General features: G+C 41.3%; 1 protein-coding gene across 1 annotated transcript; it reads left to right on the plus strand.

Moving 5' to 3' along the window:
* Positions 1-114: 114 nt before the first annotated feature.
* TGDS (TDP-glucose 4,6-dehydratase) lies at positions 115-14,729 on the plus strand (the record flags this gene model as incomplete). The annotated part of the gene is made up of 12 exons (XM_084273661.1): positions 115-173; positions 1,766-1,832; positions 2,902-2,970; positions 5,695-5,785; positions 6,779-6,921; positions 8,107-8,205; positions 9,037-9,096; positions 11,091-11,134; positions 11,415-11,580; positions 12,087-12,145; positions 14,066-14,163; positions 14,557-14,729. The coding sequence occupies 12 exons, from the start codon at positions 115-117 to the stop codon at positions 14,655-14,657; spliced, it is 1,056 nt and encodes a 351-aa protein (XP_084129787.1). The 3' UTR covers positions 14,658-14,729.
* Positions 14,730-16,323: the final 1,594 nt, after the last annotated feature.

Raw genomic sequence — 16,323 nt, forward strand, 5'->3', positions numbered from 1 at the left:
TCACCGTGGGCTTGCCTGTGAGAGCCCCGGCAGAACTACGGGCTCTGTCCCTTTGCGCATGCGCAGTCGCGTCGCAAGTCAGCAGGTGAGGGCTGCCGCCGTAAAGCGCGGACGATGTCGGAGCCGCCGGTCTTCGAGAAGCGGCTGCTGGTGACGGGCGGCGCGGGGTTCATGTGAGTAGCGGCCGCCGTGCCTCGGCTGCGGCCTCGCCTCTCTCCTGCTGGGTGCCGGTCGTCCGCCCGCTTTCTGGGAGCGCGGATGGGACGTGGCGAGTGGTGTGGCGGTGCGGGGTTGGGAGACGGGACGGGACGAGGATGGACCGCGGCGGGAGGGTTCCCGCGGTGCCCCCTCCCTTGGGTCTGCCCCGGGTCGGTTCGGTCGCGCCCCGGGCTAGGGCGGCGAGCCGCCATCGCTCAGGAGCGGGCTGCGGTGGGCGCTGGCATTTCTGCAGGACCGGGTTCGCCTTGGAGGCTGTATGTGGCAGTGCTGTGTTGTGGAGTTTGAGGTGGTAAATAGTGGGTAGTGAGCGGGGTACTGCCCGGCTGTCCTTCTGCCTCGGCCAGTGAGAAGGTGCTCGGTACTCCTTCTCCTGGAGAGAGTCCAGAGAAGGGCTATGAAGGTGATTAGAGGCCTGGAGCATCTCCCCTACGAGGAAAGGCTGAGTGAGCTGGGACTGTTCAGCCTTGAGAAAAGAAGACTGAGAGGGGATTCGATCAATGTTTATAAATATCTGAAGTGTGGGACACAGGGGGAAATGACCAGCCCCTTTTCAGTGGTCTGTGGGGACAGGACAAGGGGCAATGGCTTCAAGTTAGAGCACAGGAAGTTCCACAGCAACATGTAAAAGAACTTTTTCCCAGTGAGGGTGACAGAGCCCTGGCACAGGCTGCCCAGGGGGGTTGTGGAGTCTCCTTCTCTGGAGATACTCAAGACCCATCTGGACGCCTCCCTGTGTGACCTGTTCTGGGGAACCTGCTTTGGCAGGGGGGTTTGACCTGAGGATTTCTGGAGGTCCCTTCCAACCCCTACAATTCTGTGAAGTGACATTCCAGTGCTGCTGGTGGGAGCTGGCACTCGGTCTTAACCAGGGAGCGATAGCGGGGTGGCTGTGCTCTGAGCCAACAGCTGTTTCTTACCACCGCTCCCCAGTGCTGTGGGCTCTGCTCCAGGCTGAGAAATTCAGGCCCATCTTTAGCTTGAACCTGTCAGAGTCTGAAGAAGTGAGATGATTAGATTTCTGTGTGCATCCCCAGCTTGATGGGCATGGAGATATGAGGAAGCCCTCTGATACCTGAGTGTGCAAGACTGTACCAAGAGAAGTGCCACCTGGCACTCAGGCTGTCATGGCTCTGTAAACTTAGAAGCAGCGCCAGAGAGCAGAGTGTTGGGAGTTAGGACAGTTAGCTGTTTAGTTCTCCCCAGTACCTAACGTATACACTTTCAGAATATAGGGGTATTTTAGAATGGCAATTTAGTGTAGCATGCAACAGCCTCCCTCTTTCCCCTTCCCTCTCCCCCGCTCAACTTTTAACATAATTTTTAGTTTCTTAACAGTATGCAGTTGGGGTCATCATCAGTAGAATAATGTTGATGTATCTTAAAATCTGTGAATTTCTCCTTCTGTCCTGATAATGCTTTTTGACAGCTTTCGTCTGTTTGATATTGCTAAACTTGTAGTTTATCTCTTTGTTGTATTGTACAATGTATCACAAATGTTGTAACAATTGTACAACATTATAAAATATGTTTTTCTTCTATCCTACAGTGCTTCACACGTAGTTGTGTCTCTGGTGAAAAACTATCCAAACTATTTGATTATAAATCTAGATAAGGTAAGCTGCGTGTTTTCCTTCTTGATAGGGATAGCTGCTTTAAACTATTTTAGTGCAATCTATAGCATGTTGAAATTTACATGGATTATTGTTATTTATGAATTTTTTCTTGGACTGTCCATATGTTCCTATGCAAAAAAAAAAAATCAACTGCTGTTTGTGCTTAGAGTTGTGTGCCACTACAAATAATTATTTTAAAAGAAGCTTTTGAAGTTCTAAACTTATGTTTAAGAATGTTTGCGGTTAGAATACCTTTCAGAGTTCTGTGTTTTTTAAAGCTTCATCATGTCTGCCTGCAAAATAGTAAAAACTTCAAAAGAAAACTTTCAAAAGAAAAGGTTTCTACTCAAACATTTGAGTAACTGGGTTGAGATTTAACAAGGGCAAGTGTAGGGTCTTGAATCTAGGGAAGAACACCCCCAGGTACCAGTATAGGTTGGGGACTGGCTTGTTGGAGAGCAGCATAGGTGAGAGGGACCTGGTGGTCCTGGTAGGCAGCAGGATGACCAAAATCCAGCAATGTGCCCTTGTGGCTAAGAAGGCCAATGGCATCCTGGGGTGCATTAGAAGGGGTGTGGTTAGTAGGTCAAGAGAGGTCCTTCTCCCCCTCTACTCTGCCCTGGTGAGACTGCGCCTGGAATATGGTGTCCAGTTCTGGGCCCCTTGGTTCCAGAAGGCCATAGAACTCCTTGAAAGAGTCAAGCGCAGGGCTGCTGAGATGATTAAGGGAGTGGAACACCTTGCTTATGAGGAGAGGCTGAGGGAGCTGGGCCTCTTTAGCTTGGAGGAGTCTGAGGAACGTAAGGAGGAACTTTTTCACTGTGAGGGGGACAGAGCACTGGTACAGGATGCTGCCCAGAGAGGTTGTGGAGTCTCCTTCTCTGGAGACATTCAGAACCCACCTGGATGTGTCCTGTCTGATTTAGTGTAGGTAATCCTGCTCTGGTGGGGCGTTGGACTAGATGATCTTTTGAGGTCCCTTCCAACTCCTAACGTTCTGTGATTCTGAGTTAGCTTATTTGCTTTTATGAAGCCCACTTAATGATACTGTGTGGCTATTTGTCTTTAGCTCGACTACTGTGCAAGCCTGAAGAACCTTGAAACTGTCTCTGAAAAAGAAAACTACAAATTTATCCAGGTGATAAAGCCTTCTCTTCTAGGAAACTTGACTTTTTACTGATGCTTTATGCCTTCATGTCAAGGTAATGTCGTCTCCAAAGCTCCCCAAACTAGAAGTCATGGCTTTATGGTAAAGTTGAAATTACTTTTACTTACACTGACTCATTCTTGACAATAAGTATGTGATAAGCTGATGTGTATGACAATCACATGGACATAACAGCATTTATTTCATCTGTTTACCTTATTAATAGACTTCGTATTTCAACCACAGAGGTCAGTGACAGTATGCAATATGTTCTCTTACCTGAACTAGTCTTTTGGAAGTTGATAATAAAGGTGCAGAATTGGTAAAAGCCTGATTTGGTGTGTTTAGGGATGATTGTTTCATTTTTGATAGGTGTTATGGCTGAGATGGACTCACATTTGACTCTTCCATGCTTCTCTGATGCTATGTTAGATTTTGCACTTGCAAATACTGCCACTTGCTACCTTCCCTGGTGTGCAACATGCTCTTTCCTGTCTGTTGGCACTAGATGTCAGGTTATATTCTTGATTTGCTGCTGCTGTGTAGTTTGTAGCTGTTTTGAAACAGGGTCTCATGGAAATGTTCAAGATATGCCTTTTCTTTTTAAATTTTCCCAACTAGTTTACTGTTTCCACACTTTTATCTTCATACAGGGAATGGGTTTTGATTTATTGCTCAGATAAACATTCTGACCCCTGGGTTTGTGTGATGAGGTGCTTCCCCCCTATGAAAGTTAGTACTGGTGCTGGTAGCTCTGTCTCGCTAGCTGGGCTGCCTGAGGTTGTGGGGCATAAGAGAACCGTAGAGTCATCTTCTGAGTTGGAAGGGACCCATAAGGACCATCAAGTCCAACTCCTGGCTGCACACCAGGCTAGACAAGTCAGAACATGTGACTGAGTGTATTGTCCAGATGCTTCTTGAACTCAGTCAATGAATGAGGCTGGCTCTGATTTTGAGCAACAAATGCTTCAAAGGCAATTCTGAAGTTCCACATTACCCCAGCTTCCAAACAGCAACCACAGGGCAACTTTGCCAGAGGTAGCAGATGTACATTAAACATCATCTCTTAGATTCAGAGAAGGTTGGGAATTGAACTTCTCCTCACCTGTTAGGTGTCCCTCATGGCTGTTCATGTTTTTTGAACCTACCTCTTTTTTTTCAGGAAGAGATTGTCTCTGAGCTGTTGGGATAAGAGTCGCATGAGGGGGAAGAGGATGTCATGCTTAAACTAGATGTTTTTGGTTATTTATTCCTAATTTTTTTGATAGTTTCCAGTAAGTGATAAGAAAGGTATGAGTGCTGTAGAAAAACCTCCTTACATGAATGTATATATTAACATTTAATTGCTGGGGATAGCATGGAATTTTTTAAGGCATCCTGTAAACAGCCAGATCCCGATGTGAAGCAGGGGGATAGTAACAAGGAATAACGCAGCTACACAGCTTCTGAACTAGAGTAGGAGTATATTGTCACAAAACCTACAATGGTACAAACCATTCCAACTTTTCAGTTGGGTGTTTTGTTTGGATGGTGGTTGTTTGGGTGTTTGGTGGGGAGGAAAGGTTGATCAGAGCTTTTATGCAACCAAGCAGTTTGCATGTAGGAGAAACTAGGCTCTGATGGACAAGCCCTATAGTTAGAACTGTGGCACTATTTACTTGCCTTAGGAGAGAGCAGGAGGGATAAATGCTGTGGTGGTGCTGTAGAAAAGAAACCTGTATGTGAAGGTAGAGAATACTAGAAAAGTTTTAGAAAACTTGCATAAGGGGCTGTATGAAAGATACAGTTGTGTTATCACAATTTCTGTTGTTGCTCAGCACAGAGCAACAAGAATATTGTCTGAACTCCAGTTTTAAAATACATATTCAGTAACTGTAACCATTTAGTTCAAAGTAGTGTATGGGCCTGAAGTATTTGCTGGAGTGTTCCAATTCTGTTCAGGGATGAGAACTAGGAAAAATGAGTTCATCATCCCCCTGGTTCTCACATAAAATATTTGAGTCTGTTGTTCAGAGCAATTTGTGTGAGAACTTCTTAAAACATAGGTGCATTCAACTGTTTTTTAGGTAGTTGTTTTGATATTGAAAATAGGGAGGTCTTCCTTCAGGCACACCTTCTTCTCAAGTAGTATCTTTAAGTTGAGCCAACAGATCGATATCAAAACCTTTTCTAAGCTTGTGTTTACCTTTAAAAGCTTCTGTTGCTTCTGTGCAAAACTAGAGAATGGCTCATGTGTGGATGGCTGACCGTTTCCTAAATACATCAAGTGAATATTAATACCAGAAACAACAACAAAACCGAAAATCCCCCAGCCATCTATTTTGACGGAAGTGGAAATCCCCTTCACCTTGTGTGGTGCCACAAGGTGTCACTGTCCGTTAGCCAGACTCCGGTAACTCTTGCTGCCGCAACTCAGTTTCAGCCTCAGCATTCAGGCCACACTCTGTACTCACGTTGTGTATATTTGGAGGCGGTGCTGTTTTTAACGTAAAATCTGGAAAGAAGTTTTGTCAAGGCTGTTGCTCAAAATGTGTGACGTTTCCATCTCATAATTTTTTTAGATACAGCATTGACAATTTGCCCAAAACTCAGTTGGTATTGCTTTTTGTATCCTGGGCTTCTTTTATAATGGTTTGTTATGTGATGCTTGGTATGAATGAAAGCTTACAATTTTCTATCACAAATAATTTGTTGATTTTTTTTTTTCCTGTTTAGGGAGATATTTGTGAACCTGATTTTATAAAGCAGCTCTTCGAAACTGAGAAAATAGATATAGTCCTTCATTTTGCAGCCCAAACACATGTAGGTGAGCACTGTCACATGTTTTGGTACTATTTCCATTACTATATTTATTTGAAATATACACTGATACTTCTTGTCTTTTCCCTTCATCTCAAAAAAGGGTACAGTTTGTCTCTGCAAACTATGTAACTCAAGGTCTGGTGGCCCTTTTTAACTTAAAGGGGTTCGCAGCCTGAATTTAAGAAGTGCTTGATCTGACTGTTTTGACTGTGAACAAATGGCCATGCCTTTTTTAAATGGCATTTTAAAATTCCATTTAGACACACATGTAACTGACGGTGTGCTGGTGGAGTCATGAAGACAGTGGAAAAAGAATCTGTGCATAGTCATAAGTTTTTATTTGATTGGTTTCACCCTTGCAGGAAAAAAACCCCCACTGTATGAAACCTGAAGGATTAGGCATAGCTTTGTTCAGAATCCTGCATGGATTCTAAAGAGAGAGAGAATGAATTACACTTAAGTGCCTATTTCAGATCATGGCTCATCAGTAACACTGTTCATGAGAACTATCCCTACTCCTTTCATCATGAGAAGAAATCCTCAAAGAACTCTCCAGGAAAATATGTCTCAAAATTGTCAGGTTTGATACGCTGAAAGTCATTACATCAGTGGGACGGTTGTAAGAATTAAACCAGGTGCTAGTTAATGAACAGTAATGCGTATGCATTACTGCATCTTACAGCTCTCTTTGGTGCTTTTGCTGCTGAGCTTGGCCCTTCCCAGTGGAGAGGGGAAGTGGTTATGCTAATAAGTAATGCTATGTCAAAAAGAACTGTCCACAGCCAGCAAGTTTTCATCCTGATTCCAGTCCCTTGGTGAGAGCAAGGATTTTGTCTTCAAGTAAGCATAGAAAGTGTCTTCATTTAATGATGACTTTGCTATCTGGCAATCAAAGAATTAGCGATAAAGTCCCAGTCTATATTGCAACCAATTCAGTAGGAAGCCACACACTGCCCAAATTCAATCAGAATTGTCTGGATTTTTTTTTTTAATGTAGATCTTTCATTTTGGCATGCCTTGGAATTCACCTATGTGAATGTTTATGGCACTAACGTGCTGGTTGCTGCTGCACATGAAGCCAATGTGGAGAAGTTTGTCTATGTCAGTACAGATGAAGTATATGGAGGTAGTGCTGATGAGGTGAGTTTGAAAGTGCATGAGGATTTTTCTACCTTTACTTGCTCTTACTAGTGAAAACAAAATTACTTTTAACTTTCCTTGCTCCCTGTAAACGTATGACTTTTGAGCTATTTTGGCAATACTAGAACTTGTAAACAAACAAGCAGTGATTGTTTCTAGAAAGCTAGGTATCAAAATTGTCTTGTTGCTCCCCCTCTGTCTGCCTGGGCTATAGAAATGTTTTTGATTCTTGCCAATTTATGCCCTTCCTTAAGTGATGTCATTTAGCTCAGTAAAAAGACAAATTATGCATACTCCTCTTTCTAAAGCCACCAGTAATGACTAAGCAGTCTTGTGCCATAATCCATGAAGATACTAACCTATTTTGGAAGAGTAATGTGCACTTTCTTATTGCTGCCATGTCTTTACCAGTCACTCCAACACTACTTCAATCTGTAGACTTTTATGATAGCCAAGAATGTTGTTTTCTTGTGTGTAGACAAGTGGTTTGGCTGATATAATTTGGATCTTGAAAAGGGTACTTCAGTTTGCCTTTTTTTTTTTTTTTGCCTCCTCTTTGTTGAATCACAGTAGAAGCTCTTGAAGAAAGGTGGCTTTTTTGGGAGGACAGAGAGGTGTCTTCCTCCTTTCTTTGGTTCATCGTTGTATCTTTTTTGGGGTTTTTTCCGAGTAAGAAGTAGGTAGAACTGGCAGGGTAGCCGTGAAGCTGCCTCTTCTGGAACAAGTCAGAGCTGTTGAAGCCTTGCTTTGGAGGCTTCTGGGTTGAGATTCTACTTTCCTTACAGAAAAGGTTTACAGGAAAGGGAGAACAGACTCTTCTTACTTAGAACTGATTAGTCTGCTAGCTGTGGTGCAGTGGCACTCTTAGGCAATATGAGCCTGGAAAGGATTGAACCTCCCTGTGGCGACAGTGATTGTTTTACAAGATAAAAATCTGCAGATCTGCTACTGTGAAGTACTCTGGTAGAAGTATAAAAATATTACTGCTGGTATTCTGGCTCCCTCCCATGTTTGAAAAATAGTCTTTTGCTGCTGATCTTTTGCTCTAAGGGGAAGTGTGACTTTCTCAGGCTGGTGTGCTTGGATATTTAAGTGTCATTTTGGCTGCAACTGCAGCTTTTGTAACTTCAAGTCTTAATCTGGACAGAAGAAATGGAGCGATGTTAATCTTTCTTTTCATTTTAGGAATTTGATGAATCCTCACCAAAGCGTCCAACAAACCCCTATGCCTCCTCTAAAGCGGCTGCAGAGTGTTTCGTTCAGTCTTATTGGGAAAGATACCAAGTAAGTTGATATGCAGGCTTCAAAAACGCTGAAGCCTAAGTAAGTTTCTGCATAGCTGTATAAGAGAAGAATCAATAGTAGTCCACACAGTGCCACCTCTTTTCTAGTTGCTGGTCTTGTAGTTTGGATGTGTTGGAGGATGCCCACCACTTATTAGTGGAGATACATTGCAGGGCAGTGGAGAGAGGTCAAATGTAATTATTTTTTGTTTTTAACTCCCAAGCCTGAAGTGTAAGGTCCAAAAATGTTCTTTGATAAAAGGGTTGAAGAAAATATTAGCAGTTTTACAAAAGACCCTGTTAAGCCTGAAGGAAATCTGTTTATACAGAGGTTGAATATGCAAAATTCCAGTTGTATTAACACTAGGCTTATTGTGAAAGAAAAAAGGCAGAATCTCCACATTGCTCAGATTTGATAGTTAAGATATTTAATACTCTTGACATAATGCTGACTTGAATAAGATGTTAATGACTATGAAACATTTTCTTGGCATAAGAAGTAACGAGCTAGTCTTCAGTTAGATCAGATACACGTATGTGATGTCCTGTGGAGGTTCTGTAGCGAGCCTGAGAGGTCACAGACATTTGTCACTGCGAAGGCTGGAGGCCCTTGCCTGTTTGTCAAAAATATGGATAATTGAATTTGTTAACTTTTGCAAGGGCTTGCAAATTTTTGAATAAGTACTGTGAGTACTTATAATAAGTACTGTGGGTATGGTGTGTCAGTTTATTGTGTATTCATCAGCAAGAGGCCTGTGGATTTTTACTGGTATATTATTTCTTATGGTGTATTATTTCTTATGTAATCACACACTTGTTTATTGCTTTTAAGTTCCCAGTTGTTATCACGCGGAGCAGCAACGTTTATGGACCACACCAGTATCCGGAAAAAGTAAGTTAAACCTATGCTGTACCCTGAGCTTCACTATACCATAATTCAGGGTTGCAATGGTGCTACTTTTTTCTTACAAGAATTGACTGACTTTTGAAGAAAGCCCTGTGATTTGTGTATTTTGATCTTACATTAACATGTCTTACCATCAACGTAACAAACACGTGTTTTGCCTGTCAGCAAAGCATGAATTAGACTTCTAATTATTTACATTGTTTTTACTACAATGACTTTGGTTTGTAATTTTTCTATTTTTCAGAGGTTATTTAATTGCCCTATGTCTGGGAGGTTCCCCTACAAATTACATTAGCTTCTCTGTCATGTGTGGGAATCAGGAATGTTAAGTGGCTAAGCTAAACATTTAAAAAAATAAATCCCAAGAGATCAATGTGTCTGGTACAGAAAGAGATATTCCAACCTGTACAGAAAGCAGATCTGGTGAAGCTTTAGCAATCAGATACATGATGAGAAGGAGCGCAGGGCAGCTTGTCCCTTGCGTGTGCCTGTACATACTTTGTGGATTAACAATTTAAAATGGTTATTGTTGAGAAGGAGTCACCTTTGTGGGCAATACCAAGATCTGATCTGCTAGTGAATGGAAACACGCTGATGGAATGATAGCAATAATCATATGTACTCTGGGGTTTGGAGCTTGTGTGAAACATGGCTGTGTTTTGCAGTTCTAGTGAAGTACCTTTTAATGTGTTGGGTTGTTGTTTTTTTTTTTTTTTAAATTTTGCTATGTTGCAAGTGGATAGGCAGTGGTTTTGTAAAGTGTGTTTTTTCTCTGATCTGTGGCTTGGTTGCAGGACACGGAATATATTCAGGGGGTGTATCATACATGTTGTGTGTGTGTGTATATTTCTTCCTCCAGAATCCACTTTTAGTTACTGCTGAAAACACAGTACTAGGCTAGATGGATCTTTAGTTTCACATAGTATGTCTGATCCTATGTTTAGAGTATCACAGAATCACAAGGTTGGAAAAGACCTTTAAGATCATCAAGTCCAACCGTTCCTGTCCTGTGCTAAACCGTACATAGCGTAAGACTATGGTCTACCCTAAGTACCTGACCTACCCTTTTTTTAAACACATCCAGGGATGGTGACTCAAGCCCCTCCCTTGGGCAGCCCCAACAACTCTTTTCAGTGAAAACATTTTCCTAACATCTAATCTGACCCTGGCCTGGCACAGCTTTGTGCCATTTCCCCTTGTCCTGTCTCCTGTCACCTGGCTGAAGAGACCATCGCCCACCTCTCTACAACCTCCCTTCAGGTAGTTGTAGGCAGTGATAAGGTCTCCCCTCAGCCTCTTCTTCTTCAGGCTAATCAAGTAGTAAGTTAATAAAATCAAAAGCATTGGAATAGCTCTCTACTGGCTTGAGTTAAAAACCTTTAATAGCAAAGACAGCTGTTCTGGAGTTTCTGGGGCATTATCAATGGATCTAAGCTTGTAGCTGAACATGATGTTTTAAGTCTTTGTGCTGCAAGCTAGTGGCTATCACTTGATCTGTGTTTTACTTATCTTGAAATTTCCTCTTGGTTCTCTTCTGAAATTAACTGTTTTAATCACTCTTCCTTTCTGACGATAGATTTACTGCAACTTGCTGGATGTTTAAACCACATTCTAAACTGTAATTCCTAGGTAGTCTGATGTGTGAAAAGTAATAGAATGGTTTTCTTTTGTAAAAACATTATGTTTGTAACTACTGATTTGTAATAGTGTTCCAGATAGATAAGCTTTACAACACAATAGAGGCATCGACTCTTCTTAAAAAAAAACCCCAAACCACAACTAAACAACCCCCAAAAGAGCAAGCTAAATCCTCATAATTTCTAAGCTTGATGCATTCCTTGATTAGCTGTAAGGAAAACTTAGAAGTATTTAAATGGTTTTATTAAAATAATGATACTTGTGAAGCCCCATGTTTTTTGCAGAAAACAGCTTCTAAAATAGAGGAGTAATTTTTTTATTGCTGTTGTTCAATTGTTTAGGTTATTCCGAAGTTTATATCTTTGTTGCAACAGAACAGAAAATGGTATGTAATGTGCTCTTTGGTTTGTTGTATTCATACTATAAAACTGTAATTACAGTTATGAATGACTGATACAGTTTGTAAAATTATAATTTAATATAAGTTATGAATTTCCAATTTTAATAATAGGACATCCTTAAATGAAATTATTGTTTGCATGCCAACGACTTGAAGTACCTTTTGGTAATGGCTAACAGCAAAACTGCTTAAACCACAGTCTAATAAATTGAGTGTTTGTGTTTAAGGATTAACAAAGAAATTCTTGCCTTTTCCTGGTTTTAAGCTGTATTCATGGCTCCGGACTTCAGAGAAGGAATTTCCTTTATGCAGCAGATGTGGTAGAAGCATTCCTCACTGTTCTGAAGGAGGGGAAACCGGGTGAAATTTACAACATTGGGACTAACTTCGAGATGTCCATTACCCAGCTTGCTAAGGAGTTAATCCATTTAGTGAGTATACAGTTGTGATGCTTTTTTTCACCAGTCATTGTGCTTGTGAACAATTCTACTATAAACCTTTTGTAGCTGAGAGTGAGCTTAGGCTTGTGGTGGGTCTTAGTTGTAGCCCTTTCCATGGCAGCTGTATTGTGTGAGACTGAGGTACAGGCTGTCATGTATTGTGCTGCTGCATCAGTTGTCCTGACTGGGATGTAATTGGTGCAATAGCTAAATACCATTTGATAGGGTTTTCTCATGCTGGCTGCTTCAGTTTTGGTCTGAGAATGTGGCACGATTAAAATATGTTTAAAATTTGATTATGAACAGCTAGGCAGCACTCAGATGAAGAAGTATTGTGAGAATTTCAGTAGTTTGAAAACTCAGTTTAGACAAGAGACTGTTGCTGTATGTGGCTTTTTTTAACGAACTTAAATCTTGTTAAAAAAGTATCTATTCTAAAATGTAAGCAAAGACAGTGCAAGATTTGTAGGGGTGATGTTTGTTTTGCTTCTTAACAGATAAAGAAGACCAGTTCAGAATCTGAAATGGAACACTGGATGGATTATGTCAAAGACAGGTAAGAAAATAGTGAAGGACGTGCTGGGTAGCTTTATCCTGAGGGCTTCTGGGTCTCTTGCCAAATAGATGTTTGTGAAAGTGTTTCTGCTTTGCAGGAGGGAAAACTTTTGAGTGAGTAAGAGCTAGTTTGCTTTATTATTTACTTGGGTTTTTTGTTAGTGATTTTTGACATCTAGGATCTGTACACACTGTGTATAAAACCAGGATTTCTGTTTATTACTTGGATGGTTAGGTCAGAGTAAGGTCTTGAAGGGGAATGTGTAATGTTATGTTGTATCTAAACTTATTCAGAGTTTTTGCTACTGAATTATGCTCTGGGAAAAGGACAGATTTTGCATGGTGGCTAAATCTCCAGGGTAGTTTTGATAGTTTATTCAGTGCTTTGTATTCAACATCACTTGAGTGAGGTGAATCCCACTGCCTCTTGTTTGGCTTCAGTGTGTTGACATTAATGTGACTAGTTCAGACTTAGGCCCCCTTTTATAGGTACGACACATTCTCCACAGGCAGAAATACGCATCTGTGGAGTCTTGTTCATTTTAGATTCCTATCTTAAGCTGAATCTGCTCTCTCAAAAGTAGATGTAAAGCTCTGAGGTGCCAAAGTTAGAGCAGGGGCAAAAATGGATAACTTTTATAAATAAGCTCTTGCTGTGTGTTTCTATCCTTAATTTCAGGCTTGGTTTGGTTCTTTTCTTTTATCTCAGTTTCTCTTCTGCAGCAACAATGAGCCTCTGCTTACTTTAGATATCACTCTCTCCAGTGTGATTAGAAATGACTTTATCTGCTGATAGCAGTTAAGTGTTGTTATGGCCTTTAGAATTCCCACTCTCTGCTCACATTTGGATTGTTATCCTGACAACTGAAGTGCCTTTAAACTGACTAATTTTTGTTTTTAGAAGGCAGTGTTCTCCAGAATGCTGTCTGAGTGTATTGCAGGGCTCTGAGCAAATTGCCTTTGGCTCACGTGATGTGAGCGGTCGGTAGGTCTCAGGGTAACTCAGACTGAGACGTTTCTTCATGTGGATTGTGCCCCGTACACTAATGTTTAAAGATAATCAGGCTTGGGAAAACCAACTGCTTATTAATATGTATCTCAAAGAACATTGAGGCCTCATAAAAGATCCTCAAGGTGCCTAATTAATGCTTATTTAATTATATAATGAGCGACTTAAAGGTCACGGGGTTTACTCTCTGTGTAAAATAAATAAATAAACTAGCTCTGCTGCTGCTTGAGATGAGCATGTTTTGGTAGCGACGATACGTGGCTGCTTCCTGTCTGCACCTGTAGCTTAACTGTTCTGTAAGCTCCTGCCAGCGATGCAGGGGCTACCTGGCTGCCAGGTGGTGGGACTGAAAACTGGTGCCATCCTTAATTCCAGGGAATCTCCTTCTGTGTAGCAACTTGCAGGCTGGGATTCTGTGCATTCTGCGCTACTGTGTGTGTGCAGCTAACGAAGCTCTGTAATGAGAGAAATGGGGAAGTCTGTGGGTTTCTCATCTGAAGTATGTGAATGAACAGTTGTGGCCTCTTAGATGAAAGCTCTGAATGCTCATATTGGAAAACACTGCCTTGCCTAGAAATGCTCTGAAGAGTTGCAAATGCACTGATGGGCACAGTGGCATTGGCAGCAATGAGAATTTCGTGTTCATTTTTGTGCCAGTAGGATATTAATTCATATTTATTCTAGTCAATTCCAAACAGCTGACTGTGCAAACTGAATTGTGGCAATGTAGCTGCACTCCACTGCTGGGTATTTTTTTTTTTGAAGGCAATATAATCTGTTCCTGTTGATGGGCATTTTCAGAATTGAAGCATGCCTAATGTTGGTTTGAAGACAGTGTGTGAGGTACTGCATCTGTAATTAATGAAAAAGTATCTTCAAATTGTTTTTCACTTGCATTTTATACTTCATCAGACCTACCAATGACCTGAGATACCCAATGAGTTCAGAAAAAATGCACAACTTGGGATGGAGACCTAAAGTGCCTTGGAAAGAAGGAATAAAGGAAACAAGTAGGGCTGCTGCCTTTCATGCTAATTGATTTAGTAGTAATGGGAGGGGGGGCAGGGGGGTAAAATGGGTATGTAGTTTAGTTAATGAAGAGTTAAAGGGAATTGATTTAACATTTAATTTTACGTAAGATTGGCTGCTTTTTAAGTGGTTTTATAAAAAAAGCGAATCACAGTAAAGTAGCATCAGGTACTAGAATGAATTACTACTTAATGCTAAAATAAGTTTGCATAAAGAATCTATAAAATCTAAACTAGATTTTTAATAATATAGGTTAAATTTTTGCATAATGAACTATTATTATGTTTGAAGTCTTACAGTATCTGGGGAATATTTGAATTTCCCTGTCTTCTGTCTAGTCAACTTGCCTAATCCCTGTTCTCCTCCTCCTATAGTTGAATGGTACAAAGAGAACTTTCACAACTGGAAAAACTCTGAGAAAGCTTTGGAGCCCTTTCCTGTGACAGAGCCGTTCGCACAGCTCAGCGGTCCGTAGGGTGGCGGAGAGCCTGAAGGAGCTTGTTCTACCTCATACAGTCTTGTCTTGGAGGCCCTGCAGTGGAGTTGCTACACCAAACTCTTCATGCATTCAAGATATGGGAACCGTGTTGGGTACAGGACTACAGTACAGCCCATCTCTGGGAGGGTTTCAGCACTTTAGAAGTTGAACCTGTTCATTTCAGCTTTCGGTGCAATATCATATTCTCACTAGGTATTGATTCTTAAAGAACTGTACAGGGTGAGAAATATTTATAATGCTACAAATTAGCTTAACTGATGTGTCAAGCCTGTCTTATTAATTTAGAATAATTCATTGTGATTACAGCTTTTGGGACTTTCAATGAAGCTTTAGTTCTGGAATCGTTCATCTGTATTAGTCTGTTTTTACAACGTAATGTATTATTTTTGTCACTTTAAAGAGCTGTGTTTTATTTTTAATCAAGGGGGGAAATGCTCTATTTTCTGTAGAGTATAAATCAGTTGATGAAAGCTATATTCAGCATCCATGTCCTTCAGTCCTTTTTTCTGTCTGTGCAGTGTAACAGTTTAATGAGTCACCTACGGAAGGTAATCTACTCTATAAATGCCCTTTTTTAAGGGGAATGCGGGGGAGGGTGCCAAGAAGTAGCAAGTGTTCTTGCTGTGATTTCCAGATGCATCTTCTTAGACTTTGCCCTGTTTCAGGTGTCATCTTTGTACTGTATTACTGTCTCTTACATGTCAGCTTCCTTTTCATAACTGTAATTGTAATAACCTTGAAATGCTGTTCCATAGTTACATTCCAATGATGGTGATCTCTGATATGAAGGCTATTTATGGAGGGGAAAAAAATGACTATTTCCCTGTGAACTGTGAGTTGGCACACATTATTCAGTGCAGTGTTTCACTTTTTTTTTGATTGTGACAGATTTTTAAAAGATGAAGCAATATTTGAATTTTCTTGCAACGTTTGAGAGTTAGCTTCAGTTCTAGACACATCACTGAATCTTTTTCAAAGTTGATTTAGTAATAAAAGTTATGGTGTCACTGGTTTCTCTTAATTAAGTAAACACATTGAAAAAGTAGGTGGTGGTGGTTTTATATTTGGGGTTGTTTTGGGGTTTTTTTTTTCCAGGATATGGGAAGAATTGTCTTCACTTTTTTGGCTTTGAGGTGCCAGAGATCGAAGGGAAAAGGTCTTGCTTTTATCACTTCAGCTTCTGTGCTTGGCACAATCCCAGCCCCTTGTGTTGCCCCCGGGCAGGGCTGCAGCAGCCTGGGCGAGGATGCTGTGGTGTACTCGGAAACCGCGGCAGCTCCTCGTGTCTCTCACAAATTAGGAGTTAACTCTCAGAACACAAGTACGTGCAGAAAGTCCTTTGATCATTGCCCTGAGTGTGGGAAGAGTGGAGCTTGGGGCATTTCCCTTGGCTCTGTCCTTCCTAGAGTTTGGGTAGCAACCAAAAACCCGCTAAGACATAGTAATACTGACCTACGTAACAACAGTGCTGCCTTCTGACCTGCTGTGCTCACAGCCACATCTTGTGCATTGCACGGCGCTCTTACTAACCAAAAGCAGTGCTTTTATTAAGGATCATTGTGTAAGGAGGCCACACAGTAAGCTGCCGGGCTCACCTTAGCACTAGGTATGCATTTGAAAGTCTGGGAATGTGGTGTTGAGG

Source organism: Gallinula chloropus (genome assembly GCF_964237585.1).
Source record: "Gallinula chloropus genome assembly, chromosome: 1".
Lineage (NCBI taxonomy): Eukaryota > Metazoa > Chordata > Aves > Gruiformes > Rallidae > Gallinula > Gallinula chloropus.